Source organism: Lepus europaeus, chromosome 14, assembly GCF_033115175.1.
Source record: "Lepus europaeus isolate LE1 chromosome 14, mLepTim1.pri, whole genome shotgun sequence".
NCBI classification, from domain to species: domain Eukaryota; kingdom Metazoa; phylum Chordata; class Mammalia; order Lagomorpha; family Leporidae; genus Lepus; species Lepus europaeus.
Genome location: NC_084840.1, coordinates 69,149,216 through 69,164,704, shown reverse-complemented (window position 1 = coordinate 69,164,704; position 15,489 = coordinate 69,149,216). Strand labels below are relative to the sequence as shown.

General features: G+C 47.3%; 2 protein-coding genes across 4 annotated transcripts in view; one reads left to right on the top strand and one right to left on the bottom strand.

Moving 5' to 3' along the window:
• Positions 1-7,191, bottom strand: part of NUDT5 (nudix hydrolase 5) — a 29,960-nt gene extending 22,769 nt beyond the window's left edge. Inside the window, exon 1 of one of the 2 annotated variants that reach the window (XM_062210901.1) lies at positions 7,029-7,191. The gene's annotated coding sequence lies outside the window, so the exon portion shown is untranslated. The remainder of the gene's footprint in view (positions 1-7,028) is intronic. The other variant, XM_062210902.1, reaches the window with a different exon arrangement.
• A 34-nt stretch (positions 7,192-7,225) lies between these two features.
• The window catches only part of CDC123 (cell division cycle 123), a 73,935-nt gene continuing 65,671 nt past the window's right edge, over positions 7,226-15,489 (top strand). The window contains exons 1-3 of one of the 2 annotated variants that reach the window (XM_062210900.1): positions 7,226-7,325; positions 7,417-7,604; positions 14,455-14,526. In XM_062210900.1, coding sequence (XP_062066884.1) covers positions 7,531-7,604; positions 14,455-14,526 — 146 coding nt within the window. In that variant the 5' untranslated portion in view covers positions 7,226-7,325; positions 7,417-7,530. The remainder of the gene's footprint in view (positions 7,326-7,416; positions 7,605-14,454; positions 14,527-15,489) is intronic. The other variant, XM_062210899.1, reaches the window with a different exon arrangement.

The following is a 15,489-nucleotide window of genomic DNA, read 5'->3' as shown; positions in this document are numbered from 1 at the left end:
GCTCTACATCCTCAGAAAAGAACAGAACTTAGATTTTTTACCTTCTATCCATTCCCTTCTATTAATAACACACACATCAGAGAAAGAAAACATCTGATGCAAAGATAACTTTTGATTCTAACACGCAAGAGAAAATAACTTACAAGCTAGCAAGCACGCCTACTTGGTGCACAAAATCATGTCTAGAATAGAATGGTATAATAAACTTGGATTAAATTTCTACCTCCTGTTTAAAAGTGACCCTCTAACACTAAGAAACTTTTCTGTGAATACACAAACTTCTAAAAATACAAGGAAGTGCAGTCCTCAAAAGGAATGCCAAGCGGGCTGGAGCTGTGACACAGCGGGTAAGGCCGCTGCCTGTGGTGTCAGGATCCCATATGGGTGCTGGTTCAAGACCTGGCTGCTCCACTTCTGGTCCAGCTCTCTGCTATGGCCTGGGAAAGCAGAAGATGGCCCAAGTGTTTGGGCCCCTGCACCTGCGTGGGAGGCCCAGAGGGAGGTCCTGTCTCCCAGCTTTGGATGGGCTCAGCTCTGGCTGTTGTAGCTATTTGGAGAGTGAACCAGTGGACGGAGGGGAGGACCTCTCTCTCTCTCTCTCTCTCTCTCTCTCTCTGCCTCTGCCTCCTTTAACTCTGCCTTTCAAATAAATAAATATCTTTAAAGAATAAAAAAAACCTACCAAAAGATATGCAAGAACCAGATGCCCTCTAACTTCCTCTATGAAAAGTGTACTTACACTGCATTCCCAGAAACTCCAAGCGAAATGGTCCAAAAGATGAAATAGTACTATTTCGAATGATAGTTCCTCATCTGCTACTCTTCACTTAGCCAAGTTAGTCAAAAGGTCTAAAGACTGAGGAGCAGGAGCTCAGCCCAGGTTAAGACCCTGTGTCCCGTATGGATTCCAGGCTCTGGCTCCTGACTCCAGCTTCCAGGCAGTGCAGAGCCTGGGAGGCAGTGGTGAGGGTTCAAGTAACTGGGTTTCTGCCAGCCACGTGGGACACCTGGATTGCATTCCTGGTTCTCCTGTGACTCCCGGCTCAGACCCATCTGAGGAGTGAACCTATGCTGTGTCACCATCTCTCACTCTCTACACCCCAACTCTCAAACAAGGAAAAAAAATAAGTCTGAAGATTGATCTACACAGCAATCCTCAGTCAGCTTATTAAACTCTAACACAGGTTTTTTTTTAAAAGACTGTATTTAGGCTAGAATGTTAGTGAGTTGGGGGGAAAAAACCAAGTTAGACATAAATTACTAGGAAATAATAAATAAATAAACAGGACTAGGGCTTCCTTAGGGGTAATACTTGGACTGGAACCAGTCCCACGGGGAAGCAGGATTCTGTGGCAATCTACAGAGTATAAAGAATAATAATAATAAAAAAAGTGACTAACAAGTGATTCAGAAGTATGCTCTATAGTACAAGATCCCCAAAATTTTTCAGAAGGACTATAAAAGTGCCTCAGAAAATAGCACTGAAACAGGTTGTTGTTGTTGTTTGTTTCTGCGCCATTTCAAAACCAGAAGCCACTTGGTGCCATTTGGAGACAGAGCCGACAGACAAGGTGCTGCAGAAACACGGCGAGGAGGCTGAAGTTCCAGGCTGTGTGCTCCACGGTCTCCACGACTGGACTCAGTGCTATCTCAAGGCTTCTGAGCAAAGTTGAATTTGAATGTCATCCATTTCATTTGCTAGAATCTACACTCACTTATATTGCCAGTAAGTGTAGTTTGTTTAAAAAATATTGCAATGTTAAGTGTTCTACAATTTCATCTATGACTGTCCTTAGTCCCCACAGCCACAACTGTTTTAATTCACATAACCTATTTTAACTCTGTTCAGTTTGAACACTGATGGTCTGTGACACGCGGGTGTGTAATTTTCCAGGGTGCCTGCTTAGTGGCTGGCAGAAGTCTACAGCTCCATGAGCATGTGCAATGGAAAAGACTTGGCACAAACTGACCATTGTGCCCGCCCTTGAGCATCCTTCAGTTTAGCAAGCCAATCAGATGAGCAAAAGCCTGCCATAGAGGACACAAGACCAGGGTGTTTGAAAAGAGGGACAAATCACATCCGCTTGGAGACAATGAGGAAAACGGTCAAGCCTTGTAAAATTCAATATTAAAATACGATTTACAGGCCGGCGCCGTGGCTCAACAGGCTAATCCTCCGCCTTGCGGCGCCGGCACACTGGGTTCTAGTCCCGGTCGGGGCACCGATCCTGTCCCGGTTGCTCCTCTTCCAGGCCAGCTCTCTGCTGTGGCCAGGGAGTGCAGTGGAGGATGGCCCAAGTGTTTGGGCTCTGCACCCCATGGGAGACCAGGAGAAGCACCTGGCTCCTGCCATCGGAACAGCGCGGTGCGCCGGCCGCAGCGCGCTACCGCGGCGGCCATTGGAGGGTGAACCAACGGCAAAAGGAAGACATTTCTCTCTGTCTCTCTCTCACTGTCCACTCTGCCTGTCAAAAAAAAAAAAAAAAAATACGATTTACAGAACAGAGCGGGGACAGCATTCTGACTAGAAGGAACCCCACAAACAAAGGCAGAGATTCCAGTTGGGGCAAGGTTGAGAAATATGAGTTTGGCAATCTCTCTGGTTCTCAACCTCTCTGACCCCTGCGTCCCCCGCCACCAGAGAAAGCCTTGTGAAATGGATGTGAACATTTGTAAACCATTTTAAAGGGCACGCACAAATTCAGCTGGATCCCTGAATTTAAAGGGAAGGGAAGCACAAAACCCTAACTGGTGTGCCACAAACTCCTGTTGCTATATAAGCTATTTTTGGGGTTAAGCAACAAGGACAACCCTCTACTGAAGGTGAGCAGGCTAAGTGATTTCTCGCCATCTTGGATATTTAGTATTACAACAACTGGGTAAGAGTTCAGTGGGAGTTAAGACTCAAGAAGTTAGAAACTGAGAACTCCAAGGCCAGGCTGTGGAGGCTGCACTTGGTCTCACTGTCCAATGATGAGCATATCTGAATCCCTGCAGGTTGCTGAGGCCGTGCAGGGAGATGGAAATCATAACAAGACATCGTGTGTTGGCAAGGCTCTCCCTGATAAAATCCAAGTATTGTACACGAGAGCAAACCAAGGAACTCAGACAGATAAAAGGTGCAGGAGCTCAAACCATAAGCAAAGAGGCAATCGGAACAGTTTAAAAGTTGAATAGAGACCAACATGGCACTCTGAAAGAAATTAAGCGGGGGAGGAGATCAAAGTTTTGCAGAAATAACTTATGTTGTGATTGTATGGGTACAGTCAAGGAACAAATTAGGCAAGTTGTCAGCCTATGTTCTGTCAGTATAATTACAGAGAAAACCACTTGATTTAAAAGGAACTATGAACCAATTAGAAAAGTTAATTTTGGTTATAGTCATGATATTTAAAATTTCCATTTAACTATTTATTTGAGAGGAAGAAACAAAAAGAGAGAGCTCCCCCCATTCACTGGTTTACTCCCTAAATGTCCACAACAGCTGGGGCTGGGCCAGGTCCAACCTGGGAGCCAGGAATTCAATCCAGGTTTCTCCCATGGGTGGCAAAGGTTGAGTCACCATCTGCTACTTCCCGGGCCAGCCTTAGCAGGTAGCTGGAAATGGAAGCTGAGACTTCAACCCAGGAATTCTGATATGGAATGCTGACAGGTGTCCTAGTCAGCATCTTTTTTTTTTTTTTAATTATTTATTTATTTAATTCACTTGAAAGGCAGAGACACAGGAGATCTTCCATCTGCTGGTTCACTTCCCAAGTACCTGTAACAGTCAGGGCTTGGCCAGGTTGAAGCAGGAGTGTGGAACTCAATCTAGGTCTCCTATGTGTGTGGCACGGACCCAATTACATGGCCATCCCTGCTTTCTTCCAGAGCTGGACTGGGGAACAGAGCTGGAACTTGAACCCAGGGACTGGGATACTGGCCGTGAGCATTTTAAGCAGTGTCTTTTTTTTTTTTTTGCCAGGCAGAGTTAGACAGTGAGAGAGAGAGACAGAGAGAGTTATAGACAATGAGAGAGAGACAGAAAGGTCTTCCTTCTGTTGGTTCACTCCCCTAATGGCCGCTATGGCCGGTGCTGCACCCATCCAAAGCCAGGAGCCGGGTACTTTCTCCTGGTCTCCCATGCGGGTGCAGGAACCCAAGCACTTAGGCCATCCTCCGCTGCCCTCCCGGGCCACAGCAGAGAGCTGGACTGGAAGAGGAGCAACCGGGACTAGTACCCGGCACCCCAACCGGGACTAGAACCTGGGGTGCCAGCGCCACAGGCAGAGGATTAGCCAAGTGAGCCACAGCGCCGGCTAAGTAGTGTCTTAACCACAAGGCCAAATGCCTACACCAATTTCAATTCTGAAGATAATATTCTGATTAATCCTTCTCTTGTAACCATTCATGGTAGAATCTTGGATTCCCTTAAGTAAACTTTTATTTGCTGGCAAACATTATCAGGTAATAAAGACTACCTATAACTTGATAAGGATGAAAAACCACTCTGAGATTTGTGTGCGTTCTTCTCTTCTGGCAGATGTGGGGTTGGGTGGGCACGAATGGAAATGACTTTTAATGAGATTCTGCTATTTGATGACTTCTAATCATTGACTAGGTTGAACAAGAGTGAACTAACTGTAGTGGTCCTTGGGATGGCTAACTGGTTGTTGCCTTACAGTAACATTTGCAAAGAGCCTCTTGTGAGGGTCCAGGCAAGGGACAGCAGGTTTGGAGAGTAGAGGGGGAGCAGTGGCAAGGAAAGACTTAATTCCTTGCAAATGAGCATTAACTGTTTGTCCTGAAACAACTTCTAGATAACGGGAAATCTAAGCCATGGGCAAGAAGGAGACCATCTTAAAGGAGAGTGGGACATTAGGACGGAGGGGTGCTGCAGTATTCACATTTGGACTCAGTGTGCTTGAAGTGTTGGGTAGATAGCCACATTGAGAAAATCAGCTGGGAGTTGCATGACAGATTAGTCATGGTCTGGATTCAGAGAAGAAAATATGTTTTTTCATTATCTCAATTTAGTATGCACAAAAAACTGTCTCCCACAATCCTTGGTGATTGACATTTTCCAGCATGCATGAGAAAAAGCCATTATTTCCACTGTTCTAAAGGTTTTATTGAAGCAATTTGATGTATATAATACTTTGTGACTAAACGAGGACATGGTGGTTTTAAAAAAGCAGTGAAAACTAACTCAGCTGTATCCATTCAAAAGTGCTTCCAGTTTGTAATATCATTTGATGCTCCTTAAATGTGAACAAGTTACTGAAAAACTATAAGCAATACTGAAAAGTCAACAGAGCAACCTAAAGCATATAAACCTGAATAAGATGCACCCATATCAAATTCCTTCCCTGTAAAATCTAAGTTTACAAACTTAGTTGCTTTTCTACAAAAAAACAAAAAGCAAAACAAAACAAAAACCCCTGCAGTTCTCTTCTAAAGGTTTGCAAGTGGCCTTAACTTCTACAACCAGATGTTTTCTGGGCTGGTACCTATTTTCTCCTATATTCAACAGAAAATATCTTGCCCAGATGCACCACTCTGGTGCTATAATTAGCTTTAGTTCCAACTTCTTAATTTCCAGGACAAAATAGGTATTTGAGTGACCCCTAATGTCTGACATACTCTCTTTTCAATTTGCTAGTCTGACACTACTCCCGCAGAACATATGAAATGTTTCTTTTTAATCCCCTAAAAACAAAAAGGACTGCACCATCCTGGATGCCAAAAACACTTCTAGGCCGGCGCCGTGGCTCACTTGGCTAATCGTCTGCCTGCGCCGCCGGCACCTCAGGTTCTAGTCCGGGTTGGGGCTCCGGATTCAGTCCCGGTTGCTCCTCTTCCAGTCCAGCTCTCTGCTGTGGCCTGGGAAGGCAGTGGGGGATGGCCCAAGTGCTTGGGCCCTGCACCCCATGAGAGACCAGGAGGAAGCACCTGGCTCCTGGCTTTGGATGGGCGCAGCGGGCCGGCTGCAACGCACTGGCCATGGTGGCCACTTGGGGGGTGAACCAACGGAAGGAAGACCTTTCTCTCTGTCTCTCACTGTCTAACTCCACCTGTCAAAAAAAAAGAACAAAAACAAAAAAACTTCTAAAGGAACCACTACCGCCCAGCCCCCGCCATTACACGGTGCAACATTATTTATCTCCGCTTTGAAAATGTATCCTTTCAAAGAGGGCTGCCAACTAACCACTTAGCCAGTAACGTTTCTGAGAAAAACACAACGTGAAGCAACGTGGGTTGAAGAATCTGTCACTCCAAAGCAGCAGCAGACCCGTTTTTCCAAAGCTGTCGGTGGGGCTATCCATTTTACAGCGGCTTAGGACAATCAGTGAGCGCACGACACCTGACATCGGCGCCCCTGGACCCAGGTGAGCGGGCTAAGTCCAAGGCTGATGAAAACTTGTCTCTCTGCTAGTGAGTTCTCATTCTTTTAAAGAAACAAAACTGAACTCTGCAAGGTGACGGCGTGGAGAAAATGAGTGATATAACGAATTCAGCTAGAACTCTGCCTGCCTTTGGAGTCCATCATTGCTGGGATACTGATAATAAAAAAATCTCGCTGTGTTTTTTCCAGGCTGACTTCTGCGGGTCCGGACTAAAAGAACTTGACGCTCCAAAGAGACAGCGTTCCCGATTCTTCCGTCTCTCAAATTTATCTCTCCCGTTTTTTTTTTTTTTGTTTTTGTTTTTTTTTTAGACCCGCAAAGTTGAACTCCCCCTGGATCGCACAGGCGGGATCGCTTCCCTCTGCCTCACACCCCGCACCCACGCACGAACAGGGGGCCATTCTCCTAGCAGGTGCCTCAAACATCACGGTCAAACCCTTAACTGCGGGTTTCGTTCCTCCAGTAGCCTAGGCGCTTCCACCCCAAACCTTGGTCGTCTTCCCCTCGGGCGCTGGGACGCGAGTCCAGCCGCACGCAGCCCGGGAGCCGCGCGCGCCGCTGCCCGCTCGGTCCGCACCATCCAGATGTGCAAGCTCCCTCCTATCCCTCTCCTCCCCAGAGGCTTGGCCCGCAACCAGTTACCTCTTCCAAGGTGCGAGCTGAAGAAGGGAAGGGGAACGGACGAAGAAAGGACGAGTCGGAGGGAGCAGCCTCAGCAGATGCCGGTGCCACGGCTAGGGACACCGGCGCCTCTCGCGGTGCTACAAGGATGGGCGCGCGCCCTCCTCTCGGCACCCGTAGAGCCCTCGCCGCTGCCCCCGCCTCCAGCTGATTACCTTCCGGGTCAGCGAGCGCCTACGGGAAGGAGAGCTGTAAACTTCTGCAACTTTCTCTCCCAACCCTCGGCAACTCCTCTATCGGGACCCACAGTCTTTGCGTGTACGCAAGTGTGTGTGTGTGTGTTCACTGAGAGTGCTCCCGACGATTCTCCTCGTCTGATTCTTTTTTCTTCTTCCTACTTGGTTTGTAGACCGGAAGAGTCCTTGAACCAAAATAGCTCGGCGGCACTTCCGGCAGCGGAGCCCAGGGTTCCGGGAGAGAGCTGGCAGGGGCGGGTTAAGGCAGCGGCTGCGGCAGCTGGAGGATGAAGAAGGAGCAAGTGCTGCATTGTCAGTTCTCCGCTTGGTACCCGCTCTTCCGAAGCCTGACCATCAAGAGGTAAGCCGGGAGGAGGGGGTTGTGCCAGGGCCACTGGCAAAAAGGGAACTGCCACGTTGGGTGCGTTCTCTCTCCGTCAAAATAACGATAATAATAATAAGGCCACAGGCCACGCGGGCCTTATAGCGACTGGAGGGGAGCGACAGTGTCGCGATGTCGACTGCAGGGGAGGTGAATGGCGCCATGCGTTCTGTCGCGAGGCCGAGCGTGTGCCGGGGAGGAAGGGGGCTAGGTCGTGGTGAGCGAGGGTCGGAGGCAGGGTGCCTTGTGGATTAGCGTCGTCGACGCATCGCGACTTGTGAGAATTGCCCTGGAGCGCCAGGCGCTCGGGAGACCCGAGGGGTCGTGGCTTTGTCGCTGGCCAGAGCGCCGCGGGACTTCATTGCTCGCCGCCACGGTCTGATGACGACAATCCCAGCAGACAGACCCAGCCCTGCGTCTGTTGTGAGGCTGCAGCGCGATGGTGTGCAGGGCAGGGGGACGTTGTTGTGAGACGTGAGGCGGGATTTGTCTTGGAGCTCTCCGGCCTAGATCAGGGGGGGCGTCGCTGGTAGGCACGACAGGCATCCTTCGTTCCAGAGTCAAGGTGGTGTAGGCAAGGCGGCTAGGGTCGTAACCCCGGGTCTGATCCGAAGCAGTCACTCGCTAACACGGACAGAGCTGGCTTTTGCTCACTCCCTCGTAGGCCTGCATTGTCACTGGGACACCGCCTACCCCTTAACTTTTCATCCCGGCCATTGGATGCAGAATGTGAGTGCAGAGATGGTGTGTGTGTGTGTGTGTGTGTGTGTGAGAGAGATTCGTGGAAGGGCACAGGGAGATTATTAAAGAGACAGTTCTTTTTCATCTTGTTATTCAGACACGGGCTCTGCTTTCAGCGACGCTAGTGTATGAGTAGTGATGGAGTTCAGGGTAGCACAGAGGCAGATCATGTTTGCATTTGAAGATAGATGGATTCACCCCAAAACGAAGGGAAGAGCAGGAGGAGCAGGTACTTCCTGCACTGTCACAAGTTCTCTCCCTAGCTGATACTCCCAACCCTTGGTTAACTTGCAGAATGGAGAGTGGGCTTTGGATCTGAGGTGATGGTTGGGGTTCTTTCTTTTGTATTGGTGTCAGGGAAGATACATCCTTGGCCTTGGCAGAGCTTTTCACACGAATACAAATATTCTTAAAACCGCCAGGGGTTTCTGTGCAAACACCTTTGGTAGCTGCTGGTGCAGGTTTTTTTTTTTTGTTGTTGTTGTTGTTGTTTTCCATCAACCAGCACAAGCATGTAGGGGTTAAAAATTGGGCTTTGAAGTCAAAGCCTTGTGCCTGGCTCCCAGGTCTTGTTCCACCAGCATCTTGAGCAAATTGCTTAATCTCCCTAAGCTTCATCTGGAAAACTGAGAAAATAATAGGATCATCCTGGGAATTAAATAAAATGAAACATTAAAAAGGTTTGAGTCTGTTTCTAGCACATGGTAAACACACAAAAATGTTGATTGTTACTTTTTAGATTTAAGAAAAGCCCCTTGGAGGATAAACAGATTTTGTTTGCTTAAAATGTGTACCATTCATAGGAAGCTGAGAGTGAAAAAGAAGTGATCCAACGGGTAGGATTTTTCTGGTCCGACTAAACCCCATACCGTTCTCACTCTGCCTTTAAACCCTTTCTTCGGTCTGCTTAGCCCTGTGGTGCCAGCAGAAGAACCTAACATAGGGCAGAGGGTCCCTCCACCACTCAGGCCAGTCAGGTGGAGCTGTGATGTGGCCAGGGTCAGCTTTCCTGCCGATAAGGGCATATTCCAGTTATTGGCTCAGCATTATGGTTTGGTGTTTATTAATCACAACTCAGAGTTTTTGGCAAGTTCTAGGACTTTGACTCAAGCTGAAGAATAATTAGCCACGTGACTGATCCTGCCACTTTAGCTTCTTAAATCTGAATCAGTCCCCACCCCCCAGAACATGAAGGTTATGGTAAATCATGTTCTAAGGACCCCTTTTACATCTAAAATTCCATTAGAGTATCTTGCTTGTATGCAAAAAATATATCCAGTTGATGCGATAGATAGATGCTTTGTCATTCAGGTTTTTTAATATTTAAAAGCAAGATTTATGAGAGACCTCCAGCCAGAGTGGCCTGGAGAGGGGCTCCAAGTGAGGCAAAACGCGAACAGATGGTGGTGCTGGGGATTTTAAGCACAATTTTTGAGGAAAAAAAAAAAAAAACTTACCAGCTTGATGTTAGTTACAAGGCAGGGATCATTTAGTTCCTTTAAGTCTGTCAGCCTGGCCTCACTGGGTCCTCACTTGCATGGTCACTCTGTAGGGCCTCACTAGCTCCACGTAAAGCTTGCTTGGCAATGGCTTGTGTATGGCCAGGCGTAGTTCCTGTATCTTCTGTGTTTGGTAACGCTTGCTATATCTGCAGTTGGAACAGCACTTGCCATGTTATACTGTTGTACTATGATTTTTTTTTTCTTCTTTTCTGTCTTTTCCCCTTCGTAGGGTTTTGGTTCTTAGTGGAATCACCTTGGCATCCTTGTTGATTGACAAGATACTGTCATTAGGATGACCCCAAGTGTGACTGTAGAACCGGGTGACTCCTGAGTGCCATGCGGAATCTGACTTCATGTCCGCTAGCATCCGTAAGAGTTGTGGACCTGGTAAATAGGAAGAGTAGGCGAAGAATTGAGAGTGGAATCAAACAGGTGATGTTTTGAATCCAGTCAAAGGATAATGAAATGTGGAGGGAGAGACAGATTCGGCTCAGACTGAAAGTTGGTGTAACTCCAAAACAAGGGTGTGGCTCTGAAATCGTCCATTTGGGGATGAGAGGTATTAGTGACATTAAAGAGAGGTCTGTCTTGTCTCATTGGGAGGAAAACAACCCTGCATATCTGTGAACTGAGAAGGTAAACTTCAAATTCTCTTGGAAAAATCACCTCTAATTCTTTGGGGGTTATATTGTTTCCTTAAGAAGTAAGTATCTTTGGGGCCAGCGATGTGGCGCAGTGGGTAAAACCCTCCACCTGCAGTGCCAGCATCCCTTGTAGGTGCTGGTTAGAGTCCCAGCTGCTCCACTTCCAATTCAGCTCCCTGGTAAAGGCCTGGGACAGCAGTGGAAGATGGCCCAAGTCCTCCCATGTGGGAGACCCAGAAGAAGCTCCTGAATCCTGGCTTCAGATTGACCCAGCTCTAGCCTTTGTGGCCATTTGGGGAGTGAACCAGTAGATGGAAGACTCTCTCTCTTTGTCTCTGCCTCTCTGTAACTTTGCCTTTCAAACAAATAAATAAATCTTAAAAAAAAAAAGTAAGTATCTTTAACCCCAGAGAGAATTAGAATTAAATATGGAAGTGATGAAATTATTTATTTGTTTATTTTAGTATTATTTTTTAATTTATTTGACTGATAGAGTTAGTGAGAGAGAGAGACAGAGAGAAAGGTCTTCCTTCCGTTGGTTCACCCCCCAAATGGCTGCTATGGCCAGAGCTACGCCGATCTGAAGCCAGGAGCCAGGTGCTTCCTCCTGGTCTCCCATGTGGGTGCAGGGGCCCAAGCACTTTGGCGATCCTTCACTTGTCCCTCTCCCCCTCTCCCTGGGCCACAGCAGAGAGCTGGACTGGAAGAGGAGCAATCAGGATTAGAACCCAGCGCCCATATGGGATGCTGGCACCCCAGGTGGAGGATTAACCAAGTGAGCCCTGGCGCTGGCCCCAATGTTGAAATAATTTAAACTTGAGTTTAATTATTTTTCAGCTGAATATATTTAGTGTCTAAGAATCTGCCATTTTGAGGATAATTTGCATATACCAAGCAATTTAGGTTGTGCACTTGGTTTTGAATTGTTATGTTAAAGTGTATGAGAAAATTTTCGAATTCTTAAATAGTATTGGCAAGTTTATGAGAATGTTAGATTCACTATACTTACAGTTTAATTCGTTAGTTTTATAAGAGCTAAATACTTGGGAAGGCTTTTTGTTAATCAGACAACACAATAAACAAGAAAACTGACTAGTTTTTAAACAGAATTTAAAGTTTTAAAGAGACTTTTAAGTTGCAAAGGCTTACTTAAAAATGGTTAAAATTTAGTAGAGTTACAGATGGAATAATAAGATTTGTTAGCTGGATTTAAAAGCCTGAGGAAGAGCTAGGCTTTCAAATGTGACAGTGTAACCTGTTAAAATCAAATATTAATTTTTAAAACCTAAGTAGCCCATGATTAACTCTTTCTGTATACAAAATAAATTTGTAATATGCCAAAAGGGGGCAGGCGCTGTGGCTCAATAGGCTAATCCTCCGCCTTGTGGAGCCAGCACACCGGGTTTTAGTCCCGGTTGCCCCTCTTCCAGGCCAGCTCTCTGCTATGGCCTGGGAGTGCAGTGGAGGATGGCCCAAGTGCTTGGGCCCTGCACCCCATGGGAGACCAGGATAAGCACCTGGCTCCTGCCTTCGGATCAGCGTTGTGCGCCGGCCATTGGAGGGTGAACCAACGGCAAAGGAAGACCTTTCTCTCTCTCTCTCTCTCACTGTCCACTCTGCCTGTCAAAAAAAAAAAAAAAAAAAAAGAATATGCCAAAAGGCTTGTTCAATAAATATGTAAGACATGTCATGTGTTTGATGTTCCATTGACTCTAAAAGCAGCTGTAGTCTTTTTTACTTTTGAAAAATATATGCCTTGGGGGTGGGCATTTGACTCTGCAGTGGAGATGCCGCTTGTCACTCCCGCGTCTCACACTGGAGTGGGGGGGGCCTGAGTCCCAGCCCCCCTCCAGCTTCCTGCTCCTGTGCAGCCTGGGAGGCAGCACGTGATGGCTCTAGTAGTTGGGTCCCTGCCCCGCAGTGTGGGAGACCCCGATTGGATTCCAGGCTCCTGGCCTAGCCCTAGCCCCAGCAGATAGAAAGTCTCCTTCCATCTGTCTGTCTCTGCCTTTCAAGTAAGAAATGAGAATAAATAATTAAAAAGAACTTAAACAAATAGATATGCCTCAAGATCAAAATTATAGCACAACTTTCAGTTACCGATGGCAGGAAGTTTTGATTATTTATAGTTACAGGATAAAAAAAAATGAGTGATCCCATGGTTTAAATTTTTTAAATTGGGAGGCAGAGAGACAGAGACGTACGTAGAGTTCCCATCCGCTGGTTGGCTCTCCAGATGCCCACAATGGTCAGAGCAATGCCAGGCTGACGCTGGGAGCCAGGAACTCCCAGAGGCTGCATCAGCAAGGACGCCGGCATGGAAGCCAGACTGTGAACCCGAGTACCCTGATCCAGCATGCGGGGGGTTTTTGCTGCCAGGCTCAAGCCCCCCAAGCTGAGTTTACAAGTTGTTACCAGTCACGGAGGGGAGGGCGGTTGCCGGAGCAAGTCTGGTAGGTTCTTTTCCTCAGCTTAGTGTAGAGATAAAAAGCCAGGGAAACAATTTGCAAGGAGGCAGACACTTTGATTGGCAAGCGACAGAGAAAGCGTCTGGTCTGAGAGGAGACCAGGCCAAGTGCCCGAGCAGGATGCTGGCTCTGAGGAAGTGTCTGGGTTTTTAAGGCATACTGTCTGCTCATTGGGTTATCCTACTGGGGGTGCCCATTGGACGGGGTTTCATATATGCATGTTGATTGGCTTGGGGCTCAAGGAGGTAGCGGGGTCTCCTGGAGACTGTCTCCTTAGAGGCTCAGCCTTCCCTTCTCTGTTAGCTCTGGGTGAAAGATGCAGCCACCCTGAGCGTGTGATTTAAAGCCGCAAGGTCACACATGCAGCACAAGAAGCTGTGGTGGGGGAGATGCCAGTTGGCCTGGAGACAGCTTTCCAGCCACAGCTGACAGCTTGCTTAAGAAGGACATTCCAGCCGGCGCCACGCCTCAATAGGCTAATCCTCTGCCTTGCGGCGCCGGCACACCGGGTTCTAGTCCCGGTCGGGGCACCGGATTCTGTCCCAGTTGCTCCTCTTCCAGGCCAGCTCTCTGCTATGGCCCGGGAAGGCAGTGGAGGATGGCCCAAGTGCTTGGGCCCTGCACCCGCATGGGAGACCAGGAGAAGCACCTGGCTCCTGCCATCGGATCAGCGCGGTGTGCTGGCTGCAACGCGCCTACCGTGGCAGCCATTGGAGGGTGAACCAACGGCAAAAAGGAAGACCTTTCTCTCTGTCTCTCTCTCTCACTGTCCACTCTGCCTGTCAAAAAAAAAAAAAAAAGACATTCCACCTGTGTCTGAAGGGGCCCATGGACCCCCAGCCCCACTGGCCGGCCTCACAAGTATGGCTTTGCCATCCTTTCTTACTGTCATCTGAAACAAATGAAGCTAAAGCCGTGTGGAGTTAAGCAGCTTCCTGTCTCTGGTGACCAGATGACTAGAAAGCTACCAAAATTCATCCAAACACACTGTGACTTCTTAGCCTGAGGTGTGCATTGCCAACCAAAGAATGGTTCCCAGCTCTCCAGTCTTCCTGTGTCCTCCGTCTAGGAAGCTGGCCCTGGGCTATGAATCTTCTGCTTTGTTTCGCTGATTTCCTTTGGTGCCACATATACCTGCTGGTTTCGGATTTCTTCAAGACTCAGAACACTTGTGGGCACTCAGAGTTGTTGCTTTCGTATTGTGATTTTCCATCTGGTCCCTTGGATGTAGCCGCTGCTGTTTGGTTTCTGTATCACAAAGACAAGCCTGGTAATGTGTAAACTGCAGTATTTATTCACGTGATTCCAGTCCCTAGTCTGTGGCTACCAAATGTATGTCATTAACATTTCCACTTTGGATTAAAATAAATGGAACAAATAAGACATTAACTGCTAGTAGAATATTTTCACTCTGCATATCGCTAGTCTTTTAAAATGATGCCTCTCTGGTGTTTTCTTGTTTTTCTGTTTTTAGTGTCATTCTTCCGCTTCCTCAGAATGTGAAGGATTATTTACTGGACGATGGAACTCTGGTGGTTTCAGGAAGGTACGGTATATCACCAACAAATTCTTTGTTTTATCATAAAGAACTGTTGTAGGTCTCGACATTTACCATATAAAAATGAATGAAGTAACTTGGGCATCATTCCTTCCCTTTAACACATTTGTTTTTTTCCTGGCCAAAATTATGCGCTGATCTTGGTTCCATATTCCTTGTCAGTGCTCAGTTAGTAGTTTCAGAATTTAATACTGCCCCTTCAAATAGCTTGTGAATTCAGCAGTTCCTTCCATCTGTGCCTTTAGAGAATGGCTATGGTGATAACCTCCCCTTCTAAAGGTAGCAGAGTAGGGCAAAGGCCCATTCATTATAAGCCTTTGAGATCCTTGAGTTTTTAAAATGAGAAGTTCATTGTTCATCACAAACAGAAAGTTTTGCTAATATATATAATTTTTTTAAAGATTTATTTATTTATTTGAAAGTCAAAGTTACACAGAGAGAGAGGCAGAGAGAGAGAGAGAGAGAGTTCTTCCATCTGCTGGTTCACTCCCCAATTGGCCGCAAAGGCCAGAGCTGCGCCAGTCTGAAGCCAGGAGCCAGGAGCTTCCTCCAGGTCTCCCACACAGGTGAAGGGGCCCAAGGAATTGGACCATCTTCCACTGCTTTTCCAGGCCACAGCAGAGAGCTGGATCGGAAGTGGAGCAGCTGGGTCTCAAACCGGCGCCCATATGGGATGCTGGGGCTTCAGGCCAGGGTGTTAACCTACTGTGCCACAGCTCCGGCCCCAGGTTTATCATTTAATTTCTCAACATTTTGTTCCCCACAATTGACATTCCATGGGCTCATGCCCGCCTTCTAGAAGCTGCTCAAGTAGTTCCCAGAATTGTGGGGGAAAGGGAAGTTACTGCATTTCCGACTTTTTTAGAGCAAACTTGAAAAAGTTTAAGTATGGAATCTAGTGAAGTTTCTGTGTTTCATTCAGGTCTCTGCTCAGAAGTCATAGTATCTAAA